Below are 13,696 nucleotides of genomic sequence, written 5' to 3'. Positions count from 1 at the left end.
ATAAAAAAATTAACTGAAAAAAAGAAGAAACACACACATGCTTTGGAGTGGATGGGGAAGGGGCGGGCCCAGGATGGCACTGAGTATTTAGTTGGTGTCGAGCACTTTTAAATGACTGATATTGTCTACTACGCACAACCCTATGAGGGAGCCACTGTCAGACCCATTTTACAGAAGAGCAAACAGGCTCAGAGAGTTAAAGGAATACAGTGGTTAGACAGCAAGTGATAGTAAGGAAGGGACTCAAGGGCTGTGTGATTACAAAGCTCTTTTCTTCTCCCTGTTAAACCACAATTACTCTGCAATCTATGGAAGCCTCACAATTCACACACATCCACACACGAGTACACACAAGTAAATGATGCTGAAACGACTTCTGGGATTCAGTAAGGCTGATTCTCCAAAGGGGTGGAAATACAATATTGGGTCTGGCTGGCCAGCATTCTCAAACAATGTATTAATTAGGCTGGCTAGACTTGAAGGTAAATTCCACTTTGGCTTGCCAAGGCTTCCATGCCCATTGAAATCAGCCTGGTCTTGTCTAAACAGGTCAATTATCGCTGTCGAGCAATGACTAATGCATCTTCATTTTTTAATTGGATGGAGGATTTTATAAGCGGATTGGAAAGGCGTTGCAACAAAAAATGTGGGCGCCGAATGACAGTGGGTATGTAAGAGCGAGAGTGAGAGCAAAGACGGGGAGATCATTCTTAATCACAGAAAAGACGGAGGAGGGAAGAGAAGCTAGCAGAGGATTTAGGAGGCAAGCACATTCCCTGGCCGGCCTCAGGTTGCCATGGAGATGATGTAGCAGATTTAAGCCCAGGGTAACTCTGGGGAAAGACTGGCGAGAGTCCCACTTGATGCAAAACAGTGCTACAACTTGATTCTCCCAAAGATTTACATCAGATAAAAATCTGGCCCAGAATGGGACTAGGAGCTTTTGAGCTTGCCAAAACCAGACATGATCTTTACTTCTGAAAAATGATGTATGCTTAACCTGTGAAAAATTCCTCCCTTGCTGCTTACATCAAGTGGTGGTGGCCAGAAAGCTGTATCCCCTCTAACCGCGGGCTACCCCGGGGGAAGCGCCGATGCCTTCTTCACGCACTGTCGGTCTGCTCTGCGGGTGCATCACTGCCCAAGATGCAGACAGGGCTCGCTTATGTTTTCACGGCTCCCCCAGGAGGCTCGGAGCTCCTCAAGCAGAAGAACCTGCTCTCATCTTGGTTTCTACCTCAGGGTATGCACAAAGAGGGCTCCATAAATGTTTGTGATGAAAAGACAGAGCTGAGGTGAAGACGGCTATTTCTGAGTCAGTGTTGGCCAACTCCTGCAGCCCTGACACCAGAACTCCTCTTTTTGATTTGGAGAAGAGCTGAGGGGTGGGCCAGCCCTTCTGATGTCTCCTCAGAAGTGGCCGAAAAATGAAAACATTTTTCCTGGAAAATCTCTCAGAGCCTGTCCACTCTTATTCACGGGTTCCTCTAGTATTAGGGCCCCCCTCCATGAAGGCACAGTGCTCAGCGGTGCTTCTCGGGCCCGCAGGAGTGCCCCAGTATTGCAGGGGCTTTGACAAGGAAGTGTCACCCAGTGTACACCCTGGCAGCCACATGGCCAGCTCTTGCGGTGGGGAAAGGATCCCAGAGTCCCATGACCCCCACTGCCCCTTTCTACATTCTCCTATTCATGACCTCCCACTCTATTTTTCTCTATCCCCAAACCATTTCTATCATTTAATAATTTCATTAGTGGAGCTGAGAAAGCTCCCTCTCCCTCTCTCTCTTTTTCTCTCTCTGTGACCAGATTGAAATTATGCACAGAAACAGAGAGATAGAAAGAGAGAAAGCAAGGCACAGAAAACGGCTCCTTGAAATGGCCAGCTTGTGAGTCACAGTGAACTGGTGTGTCAACTCATTATTCAGGTCACCAAGAGTCTCTGCTGCCTGGCAACCATCCTGCCAGGATCTTCCTGTGGGCTCAGAAGAATGCACGAGAAGCAACAAAGTGTGCAGCAATGGCCTGAGTTCCTCAGTGCCACCCCCTCCCCAAAGGGGGTCCTTGGGTTGTCCGATTTCGGTTTGGCTCCACAGTGAGGGCCGTCCTCTAATGAGGCCGCAGCTCACCCACGAGGGGAAAAGAAGGCATGAATCCACAGGGATTAATTCCCGACCCGAAGCACCTGCCCAGATCACAAAGGCAGGAGCACAAATTTGTTAACCTGGAAGGTCATGACTGCCCACGTCCCCTCCATCACCGCATAGTCTCAGTTCAAAGCTTTGTGTTCTTCCTGTCAAAATGCTGGTTTTCAACATTAAATACACCTGCAGGGCCCAAGCGTGGAGCTGGGCCTTCACGCTACTCCTAAAGTGCTTCTTACAATAGAGACAGACTCGGGGCCCAGTGGGGAGGACGGGAGGACCCACTGGAGGAAGGAGAAGTCTCAGTCCCTGGATTACACAGGCAGAATCAGACGCAGAGCTGCTGCTCTGGAAGACAAACCCCCGTCTGGGTATCAGGCGCTCTTCCCCTTTCCTACCACTGCTCCTCTCCCCTGAAATTAGCAACACGTAGAAAATTTTAGTGACAAAAGCCATTTTGGGGACATTATATTGCCTCCCTAAATGTTTTCCTTGGACATTTGTTAGGAGAAATGGGAAAAAATACTACGTGAGTTTGTACTTATAATGTAAAGAGAGTTAGAAAAGAGAAGATACACCTAACAGCCCTCCCCTCGTTCTCCATGGGCAGTTTTTGGGTGACCTGCAGTTGGGGGCTAGAGTTTCTCCGAATGTTCTCCAGCTAAAGAGACGCCTGCAGGCAGGTGGATTGCTGGTTTGGAGTTGGGCTCTGTGGTAGCCTTCAAGGGCTGTATGCTAAGGAGGCTGTGCTTTGCCAGTCAGAGAAAAGGAAGCTGACAGGTCAACAAGGGTTAAATCCTCTTCCAAATTACCTTTCCAAACAACAGCTGCAATCCAATGAATATCAGATGGATGGATGGATGGAAGGATGGATGGATGTTTGGAGGGATGGATGGACGTCTGGATGGATGGATGGAAGGATGGATAGATGGATGGATGGATGGATGGAAGGATGGATGGATGGACGGATAGATGGATGAATGGACAGAAGGATGGATGGATAGATGGATAGATGGATGGATGGATGGATGGATGGAGGAAGGTATTTTAGACCAACATTCAGATTCCCTGGAAAATGTTAATGACCCACTGGTACTTCACATAACAGTTTTTCTTCAAAAGTGCTAGAGATTCTGCTAGCTCATATGGTGCCTCTATGTGAAATTGCAAAATAGCCACCATCTTTGGGCAGTTGCTGCCTGCACCAGGTGCCTGAGTTGGTGATTGGCTTTATTTTAGCCCACTTGTCCCCTCAGCCATAGGGGTGACTGGGCCATTGCTTGGCAACAAGTAGCCTGGGCTAGGTGCCCCAGGATGGGAGAAAATGCAGGTGAGACTTCAACCTTGTCCAGCGCCGGTGATGTGCCGACCTGAACGCTCCCTTTAGTTATTCTAACTTCCACTACTTACTTACATATTCTTTTTTTCCAATTGGAAAACACTTTCAACTCCTGAACTATTTTTCACTAATTTCCACCCTCTAATTCTCCACAAAGTTTTCTCATTGTGTGAGATAATGAGAAACAGGCATTTAAATAGTCAATAACTCCAAGTGTATTTGCAAGGTTGAGCAGCCTCCTCTCTGTAAAAGTTTTGAGTCCCCTAGAGAAGCAGGCAATGTGAATGCAAAGAATCTGAATTTTGAGAAACAATAAATTCTAAGAAGCCACGCATGGGAAGAAAATAAGGAAAAAAATTGCACAGTAGGTAGCGTTCCTTTCATTCCTATTGTGCAAACAGGGTTCTGAATTAATAGGCTACTGGGAACTGTGGCCATAACAGCAACAGCAACGAGTGGACGTTCCCTGTGAGCTGGGCACGGGCTACGGGCGTCACACGAGCATCTTGTTTATTGCTCATGACCCTCAGCTGGGAGACCTGAGAACCGACAGGACAAGTGATTGTCTCTGGTTTGACCTGGAGGACAACCGAGGAGGGCAGAGCAGCAGACAGTGAAATCCTGGAGGTGGCTCAGAGTCCTCAGAGGAAGTTCACATGTTGGTAAGTGGCAGGGTCAGGACCGGGGGCGCGGGGACCGAACCTTCAGCCTGTGCTGGAACCCAGGGCTCAGATGACCAACTCTGGCTGAGTGCCGACTCTCAGACATTTTGGAACACAGGCACCCTCATTACATATTGCCTACGGCTGATTTTGTGCTACGAAGACAGAGTTGAGTGCTTGTGACACAGTCTCAGGAAGCCCAACACACTTGCTATCTGGCCTTTTACCAGAAAAGCGTGCAGACCTCCCTTCTAACCAAGCGGGAACTGGAGGCAGCCCTCTCCCCCTGCGCACCCCTTCTGTCTGAACCTGTCTGAAGCTGGTCTCAGTCGAGTCAGGTTCTCACTGAGTGACCAAAAGAGACAGCATTTCCCACAGCTACGTTTACAAACGGGCCCTCAGGAGGTACCCACGTTTTGAAATGACAATTGTGAGTCATTTCTCACAGAAGAAAAAAGGCTCATTGCAGATAAGGACCGTGTGAGGACTGGTCTGTCTGCAGAGTCCTTTCTGCACAGGTTGAAAATGAAGTGCGGTGAAGGGGCATTTCAGATAAAAGGTTTATTTAATTTGTGAGATTAAACAAAGAAAAAGGTTGGCTCCTCTCGAGAGGTTTACAGAAGATCGTAGAAGAATGTGGTCTCGCCCACGGACATGTTTGGAGGAGGAATGTGAAAGCACAAGATCCCTGAGAAGGCCTCTCCCAGCAGATCCAGGGTCCTGCGGTCTCGCCAGCACCCCCCAAGGCCTCCCACTCAGACCGAGGCTGGCTGAGGTCTCGGCCACTTCTCCTCTCTTTGGTGGCACTTAGGCTATTTTCTTTAAACTGAGGCGTGTCCTTTCTGTTTTAGCGTGAGGAAAGTTGGTGAGAAAAGTGTTCTTCTCCCCTTAGAGAGACTGACGCGTGGTCAGTGACCTTGTGGGAGAGGCTGCATCAGGCCTCAGCCAGGAGAGGCCTCGGGCATCCACGAACCTCACAAAGCATGCCTCAGTGTCCCCGTAGGCAGGCAACGGCAGCCAAGTGGGTACCCAGTTTGCACAATCTCCACACTCCCTTGCTCAGCATCACTGAGCGTGGACCTGCAGCTGGAGGTGCAGGGCAGAGAGCAGGCGCACCCTAAGGCCAGCCTGCAGCCCTGGCAGGTCCAGGGTCTTTTTCTTCCCCTCAACAGAGGATTATGGGCAAGAACCCTGGTTAACCCTCACTGCGTCTGGGAAGTGCTTCTAGTTGAGAGAGCCGGAGGAGAAAGGAAAGCCAAGGAGAGAGAGAATTTGTGGCCAACCCAGGTCCTGTGCCTGGTGGGCAAAGCTTCTGGGAGGCAGCCAATGGGGGATGAGGGTGGAGATGGAAAAGGAGAGATGACAGTGGCAAGCGGCAGAGATGGGCCAGTTGGCTCCAAAAAGACAGAACTTAAAACCTGACACACAGAGTCAAACCCCAGCCAGCGCTGTCCCCACCCCAACATGGGTCTCTCTTAAGACTGCTCCCCTCTGTGCCCATGAGACAGTCTTTGATGCTCAGTTTCTCCTGGTTTCACCTGGATGAAACCTGCTCAGGACTGCAGAAAGCGAAACCCAAGAGACAGGCCCCATGGCGCTCAGAGCTGGTCTGAGACAGTAACCTCAGCTCACAGCCTTAGCAGGCGACACTGATGTTCCTTCGGTCCTCCGTCACTGGTAGACACAGCAGGTCTGAATCCTTCACCCTAACAACCACCTCCTGCAAGTGCACTAGCCTGGGATTTCCACGGGTGTCTAATGGGTAGGGTTCCAGACCCAGTCTCTCTGCTCCTGCTTTCTTCAAGCTCTCTGTCTCTGCCACGAGTGAGAACTCCTGCCTCCACTGTGAGCTGCTAAAAGTACCATGGGGTCAACAACTAGAGAGCTCTGGGTATGGGGTTTATATATTTTTACTGGCTTCTTTTTTCTTTTATTAAAAAAAGAAATTATTGGTTAAGAGGAAATAATCCATCACCTTAATTACGCCACTTTTTAGTTCTTTTTTTTCCCCTTTACACACAGTTTTTCATTGTTAAAGCTCAAATTCTAGAAAAAGATATGTGATGGCACTATGTTTATAGCCAGTGTTTTGAAAAAAGAGAGAGAGAAAGAAAGAAAGAAAAGAAGAAAACGCACACCAGGCTACATTGTTTAAAATGTGACTCATAACAAAAACAACGACAAAGTCTCTTTAAAAGTCACATGACAACCCAGCTTCTTCATTCTCTCCTCCCGTCCTTTCTCTACACCGCTCTTTTTCTCCACGGCATGTTTCTCTCCATTACTGACTCACATCCTGGTACACAATCACAGTAGCCACAGTAAGCAGAAGACACAAGGCGATTTGAAAACAAGACGTTTCATGGCAAGAAATGAGTAAGAGGCAGAACGTGAAAGGTGCTTCAAAACATGAGAGACCACGAACACCTCGTCTGCCCCAGTCCAGAGGCCACTTTGATTGCATTTCCTTAAAGATGTACCTAGGATACACTGGTCTCTCCTAAAGAATGAGACTGGCGCTGTCTCATGGTTAATTTATAATGGGAAAGAAAAACAACCCTGATTCAAAAAGCACACAAACAACGCAAACGCCTGTTATTAACAGTGTTTCACCATCAACTTTGCATATCCTGCCTGCCCAAACCTGATTTCTCTGTTTCCCTCTTTGAGTGAAAAGGCTGATTTAATCCAAAGGCCCCCAGGCCCTCACCAAGAGAGGGTTGCGCTACCCTGACCAGGAGAGGCACGGTCTGCCGGACACGGGTCGGACAGTGCAAACGGTCCTCTTTCCTCTCCCCAGTGGAAGGCTGTGCCTGAGTCAAAATACAGAGCTGTGTGTGTTGAGGTCAGAGGGGCCTCGGCCCAGAGCAGACTCCCCGGCCCTGGTCCATCTGGCTACCAACCGGGAGTTCCTCCTAATCGCACTGTCTGCTCGCAGCACTGCTCCTGCTCCGGGCTCTGAGTGCCTCAGCCAAGACTCTGTTCCCCAAGGCTGGGGTTCCTCCTTCTGGGGATGCTCATTACCTCCCAAGACAACAGCCGGGGCTGGTCCATGCTGCCTGTGCACTGCCTTTGCTGAACCCCCGGACTAGCCCATCGGGAGCGCCCTGGAAATCCTTACCTTCGAGTCACTAAGCCTGCGTTTATTTTGGCTAAATGAGCAGTGTGGCTCTAATGATGTTCTATTTATATATTTTTTACAAGAGAACACGACGGGACTGTGCAGCCTCACAGTAGACACCGCCTCAGGGAGAGCACACAGCCCTGGTTTTTCCTTCTCTTCCGGAAGCAAAGTGCTCAGCCACCCACCGCATCAGTGAGGGACCTACATGTGCATGCTCGCACAGTGTGCTCACCCTGGATGTCTCTGTCCAGCCTTTCTTGGGAACTCTGCGTCCAGACAACCGCTGAGAATCAGGTGGAACAACAAGCTGGTTTCCCTCCCCCTACGGAAACGTTACCTCGGGTCCGAAGGTTAGAACGCGAGCTCAACTGCAACCCAAGTCCTAGCTTTGATCTCAGTTTTCCCGCCAATACTTTAGATTCACACCAATATAAACCTCACGCCCCAAAGCACCAACATAGGCACACGAATACACTTAATACTTTAAGATGTGCACTGGGGAGCGGGATGGAGTTCAGGGAGGCGGGGAAGGGCGCGAAAGAAAGAAAAGACTTTCTGTGTCCTTCTCTATTCTGCTCCTCTGCCTCCTCTACTGTCTCAGAGCTGTGGGTGATGAGCGGCAAGTTAGGTGACATGATTTGGAGTCAGAGGGCACATCTAGGTGGCAGACCAGGAATCCATCTCTTTCTAGCCAGGAGCTGGACAGACTAATGAGAGTGAAAATAATGAGTCTGGACTTTGGATACAAAAATGACTTCCCCGATCTCTGAAATGCTGTCACCAGAAGGGTAAGGCCAACCAGTACAACCTCACAAGTGTTTGCATACAATAGGTTACGTCACAGGTAAGGGTGCATGTATCTGAGGGGCTCTCACACCCAGGTCACCTGAACAGAAGCATTTAGAATGGCTTCAGACACTTAGCCTGGGGACCTGGTGGAAACCTAGCAGTGTCAACTAAATGGACTGCAAAGAGGGCAAAATGGGACCCTGCATTTTAACAGCACAGACATCGCCATCACCCAAGCTCGGGGTCCTTTTCCCCCGGATGAGGTGAGCATCCCAAATTCTTCTCTCTCCACTCTGCTATTGACTTTACTAGGGAGGAAATGTCCTTTCTGTTTTCAGTCTTGTATTTAAACGCTCTAACTCTAGCCATTGACCGTGCCTCCCTAGTCCCCCTGTGTGACCCCAGCTCCTGAATTCTGCACCGCTCCCTCCTCAGGGGGGTCATTCCTCGTGTCTTTTCCCTAACTTTCTCCCCTCACAAACTGCCCCCCACCGTACCTCACTGAGGGGTAACTGTCCCGCTGCCTTGGGACCCTGGACCCAGGAAGAAGACACCTTCGGGTGTCCAACAAATCCTTGTCACCTCATTTCACTGTTCATCCACTGATGATTTTTTTGTTTCATCTCCCCACAGCTTCTCCTCCCTCAGCACTGGTGCATTTTCAGCCTCGTCGCTCCTGGCTGGACAAGGCAAGGCTGGGAGGTTTGTCTATAACCGATTTGTCTCTGTTGTAGGTTTCTAAGCTTTGATTAAAGAGACAGCGAGGATCTCCAGCCCCTTTCCCGAATCTACGGTGTGGCTGGTGCCATCTAGCGGCAGCAAGGAGTGGCGTCTCTTTTCTCTTGGGAGATTGGTCAGATTCGGAGGTTTATTCTCCCATCAAATTCACATCACATGGAGGGGGAGGAAAAGACATGCAAAAAAATTTGTTTTTTACCTTTAAAATGCTCACCTGCAAAAGCTGAGATGGGTTCTGGGGGAAAAAAAGAGAAAAAATTTTGAGTTAGAAAAGGGGAAGAAATAATCAGGTGAATGTAGGGTATGATGAAGAGGACTTCCATTAATTTGTTCTTTGTAATATCCCACGGAAAGTGTCCCACGTGCTCTGACCGTGTCTAACACATCATCATTGTGGGGGCCGGGAGGCTGGGGAGAGAGTCTCAAAGTTGCTTTGGAACAAAAGTCCTTTATAGAGTAATGGGTCCCTGGAGCATTGTAATCAGTCACTTATCACTGATTACTTTCTCAGAGCCGGGATTACTTTTGGAAGCCCGGGGCCTGAGTTGCTTGAGGGGACTAGGGCAATCCCAGGTGCTTCTGACATCGTCAGGCATACACACCCGGGACCCATGTGCCAAGAAAAGCACTTGGGGAGTTATTACAGTCATGGCAACTGAACGTGGGTGCCATTCCTTCTCAGGACGCCCTCTTGCTTTGGGGAATGTCCATGGCTCTGAGGGGAGACTGTCAGGGTGCCTTGGGGTGGTGGGTGAGATTTGTACATCTCAGGTGGCCGGGCTGCTCAGCACTGCCGTCCAAGGGGCACTTATGGTGTCCTTCCTGAGCTAGTCACCTGGCATGCAATGTCTAATCTTACAACGGCTCTGGGATCTTGGGCATTAGAGGCATTCGCTTCAAAGCAAAGTCTAAAATCTTACTTCACGTGCCACGGTTTGCCCTGCAACTCATTCCTCTAAAAGAACTGCTTGGTGATTGTGCTATCACTCTGACAGAAAATATGTGCTGCTTTTGCTCACAGTGGAGGCCTCCATTAAGTTCATCGAACCTCCCCAGCACCTAATTCTGACTGGCAGTCGTGCTTGTCCTCCAGCATTTTCTTTGCTAAAAGCTGGAGTCTGAGGGTGGGGTCTCGGCGCCCTGAATCTCCATGTACTTAGTGCATGTCTATTTCTGAGTGGGAGCTGCACAGAAACTTCACCTCCTCTCACACCCCTCCCATCTGGAATGCAGCCTGAGGTGCAGCTACACTCACACCTCACCCCTGCACAGACCGGGTGTGAAAGTGGCCCGCTGCCTCCTCTTGGGTATCTTAGCCCTTGGTGTCTCACCGGGAAGAGCCACGAAGAGACAGACAGTCACGTACCCATACAGTTCTCCAGCGGGACGTCAGTGCTTATCCGAATGTCATCAATGGCAATTTCTCCTGAACGTCCTTTTCCTATAACTCCCTCGAACACAATCTAGAAGCCAGAAGAACAAAAGCCATGGTTAACCGAGCTTCCTGGTCCAAGCAGTGCAAAGATTTCCAATTTTCTGTTAACTGCAGCTTAAAACGTGTGTGTGTGCGTGTGTGTGTGTGTGTGTGCTACTGCACCTGGTACACATCTGTTGACCACATGGCTACACTGCTTCAAATCTTAATTTAAAGAGGGTTGGTTCAAATCAAATGCATATTTGAGGAGATTAAAAAATATAAGTAACAATGTGATGGATACTGTTGTCCATAACTAGAATGTATCAATTAAAAGGATCACAATCAGAGCGTGTTTAAAGGAGGGCTGACATATCCGGAGCCATTTTTGAGGTTCCTCTCTTATAAATCTTTCAAACGCCCAATCCAGGTATTTGGAAACTCAGGGGACGGGAGCAGGCGGGGGTAAGGTGAGAAATCCAGTACCCTGGGTTTGCATTGCCTTGGTGATTACATCCTCCTGTGGCTCCACTGTTATAATGTTGCCTGGGGGCTCCCATTGTTAGAACTGCGGGGGGGGGGGGGGGGGGGGGGGGGTGCGGATTTGTTCCTACACCAGTAGTTTACAGAGCACCTGCCATCGGCCAGGCGCAAGGACAGTTACAACAGCTAATAGACAAGACCCTCCGCCCAGAGTCTCACCATCCAGCGAGTGAGACAAAAATGCAAACAGGTGCTTACAACACAGCACACTAAGGTTTACAAGTGGGACGCAGGTGGGGGTGAGGAGGGTCTCAGGACACCTGACATCCTGGAGAGTGACCGCAGCCCCTCGGCTCTGGGGTCTTCCATCACTCCTCATTCTTGCCCTCCCCGGTTCTCTCTGCAAATGAGCACATGTCCTCTGGCAAGCTGAGCGAGCAGTTGGCTGCCTCACCAGCCATGTGTTGCTGCTGCTCGTCTAGGGAGGAGCAGGTTAATGCTGTGGCTGGTTCTCGGTCACCTCTTCCACAGCGCCTCTACTCCTACCCAAGTCTCAGCCACAGCTGTGCGTGCCCATCTGTGCCTCAGTCTCTCGCTCTGTGGGGCAGAGATAATATAACTCAGCTCCTGGAGCTGTTGGGAGAGAAACCATTTAGGAGTGTCTCTGGTCTGCTAGCCACTGAGCGCAGACAGCACCCCTCTTCCTGTGTGCATGCCGGCTGAGACAGGGCTGGGAGGTTGTTCCCCTCTCCTCCTTGGAGTGTGAGGGGCCCCACAGGCCTCTTCCCCGTGTGTGGAGGGTGTGTTTGTGTTTATTTCCCTGGCTCCTGTGCTCCTTTGTAAGCCTACCTCACAGCAATCTAAAATAAAATGGGGAGAAGAAACATTTGTTGGGGAAGATTTCAGCAATATAAAAGGCAATAGGAAGAACAAAGAACCAAGTCTGGGTATAGAGATAGGCACATTCTGAATAACAAATAAGAGTGTCATTTAGTTGCCATGGCAACGTGAGAAACACAATGAAAACAGCAACGCTTAACCATGTTCCCTAATGATGAATGGGCATAGCCCTTTGAAATACTGAAGCACAGATCCCACTGATTCCCTGGGAGCCCCGCCCGCCTCGCCACCACCCTACCTGGTACTCCATGTCGTAGCTGGGCAGGATGATCCGCCCGTGTTTCCACTCGTCGCCCTGGTCCTCGCGGATGACCCAGAGGAGCTTGCTCTCCCGGCTGGCCTCGCGCACCACCTGCAGCACCAGCCCGCGGCCGCCCGTGGCTTGGTATTGGAACTCCATGCATACTGGGCTGCGTGGCAGGTGCAGGGGCGGGCTGATGAGCCGCCCGTACTGGCCCTCTCGCCGGCCATCACTCTGCAGCCGCAAGAAATTCCTGTCATCTGGGGAAACAAGCCCAAACAGAGCATCCTGGTAAACACTTTCGAAAGACACCAGTTTGCAGCTCTGGTCCTCCCCAGGGGAAAGCTGGGACTAGAGTTTGGGGGTCTTTGTTCTCCAGGTCCTGCATCCCTTTAAGGCTCCTTCAGAGCCTTGATTCACATGCTGAGTCCTCTTGAAGCCCTTTCATGGGACTTTACATCAAGTCAGTCCTTCCTGCCTATTCCTCTGCATCCCTTTCTTAGTCCCTCTTTTACGTGCGTCACCCAGCATGGTCAGCCTTAGTTCTTGCTGGTTGTGTCTGCCTGTCTTCTCCTCTTAGGCTCTAAGAGGCCAGGCCGTATTCATCCCTGGCTTACCCAAAGGGCCAACACAGTCTAACGAACTGAATTACAAGGGGGTGAGGTGGCTGCTAGACCAGAGGTGAGTCTGGCCAGGTGGTTTATGCTTCAAGACTTGTCATCTTGGCTGGCACTGTCCACATGGAAGACAGAACCTTCTGTCTCTCCCACTGCTGCTAGATGGTGCCTGGGCTCTTGTGACTGCAGCTCAGAAGCCCAGTGTCAGCTTCATGCAGAACAGGGCATGGTGGCTGAGGAGGGGTGATCCAGGGCCCTGACACCCCACTCCCTTTCCTGTTCCCTGACGAGCCTGGCCTGAGGGAGCCAGGCAAACATGGCTCCAGTGAGAACCGGCCCTGTCACCATGTCACTAATGAAGGCTATGTGTTTAGCAGAGAACAGACAAGTGTTGGGAAATCAAGGTTTCATGCATCCAAACGTTCAGAGAACGGGCCTCTGGCTGCTTAGTTTTCAAACACATCAGACACTGTGCGGAAGGCTGAGTTCCCCTCACCCTGGGCAGACTCCACGCCTCGCAGGCACAGGCACGGGGACCTGCACTTGCAAATCCAACACCACAGGAGTGTTCTGGCCACTTGTACGCAGCACGGTGGCAGCCGAGGAGAGAATCTCACTGCCTCCTTTTGGCTTCGGGACACTTTATGCTGAACCTGCTGCAAGAGGGCAGGGGCTCTTCTGCACCACAGATCCCCAATTCGCATCCCAGACACCTCAGGACCATGTCAATCTGAGACGTGTGCTCAGAGCTTTCTTACTCAACAGGGACTGTGCACATCCTGGGCTTGTCAGCGAAGGACAGGCGGGGACTCCAGAGTCCTGAATCAACAGGGCACTCCCGGGACCACTGGTCCGCTGTCGTTACTCCTGTGATGTCATCCTCCCAGTGAGAGCTGAGCCTGTGACCGTCCTCCCACCAGGGGCCCAGAAACAGCCCCTTCCCTCATCCTCTCGGCCCCCTCGCTCCTTCCTCCCCGGCTCCCCTGAATCCCTCGTGGTTAGATTCTCCAGGATTATTGCTCCAGAAGCTCCCTTCTCCTGAACTCAGATATGAGCAGTTTAGGATCCAGGGGGGACCCAGTTGTGTCTCCTTAACCACCCAAGCATGTCATCTAATTCCCCCCAACGTGAGACCTCTTCAAGGCCAAGGCCAGCACAGATTACTAGGCAGCTGTAGCTGTGGCAGAGGATTTTAAAGATGGTGATCTGCTGAGGGAGGAGACACTGGTGCCACAACCACTCAGAGAT

At 50.6% G+C, this 13,696-nt stretch overlaps 1 protein-coding gene across 4 annotated transcripts in view; it reads right to left on the bottom strand.

The window, feature by feature from the left end:
- The window catches only part of NRP2 (neuropilin 2), a 112,887-nt gene that overhangs the window by 21,350 nt on the left and 77,841 nt on the right, over positions 1-13,696 (bottom strand). For 2 of the 4 annotated variants that reach the window (XM_070241694.1, XM_005601698.4), the window contains exons 13-15: positions 11,829-12,091; positions 10,160-10,256; positions 8,993-9,028 (exon numbers count right to left, since the gene is read on the bottom strand). In XM_070241694.1, the coding sequence (XP_070097795.1) occupies positions 8,993-9,028; positions 10,160-10,256; positions 11,829-12,091 (396 nt within the window). The remainder of the gene's footprint in view (positions 1-8,992; positions 9,029-10,159; positions 10,257-11,828; positions 12,092-13,696) is intronic. The other 2 variants (XM_001505114.6, XM_001505116.6) reach the window with 1 other exon arrangement.

The sequence above is a fragment of the Equus caballus genome, chromosome 18, assembly GCF_041296265.1.
Source record: "Equus caballus isolate H_3958 breed thoroughbred chromosome 18, TB-T2T, whole genome shotgun sequence".
Lineage (NCBI taxonomy): Eukaryota > Metazoa > Chordata > Mammalia > Perissodactyla > Equidae > Equus > Equus caballus.
Note: the sequence above shows the minus strand (reverse complement) of the source record. Positions and strands in the feature narration are given on the sequence as shown.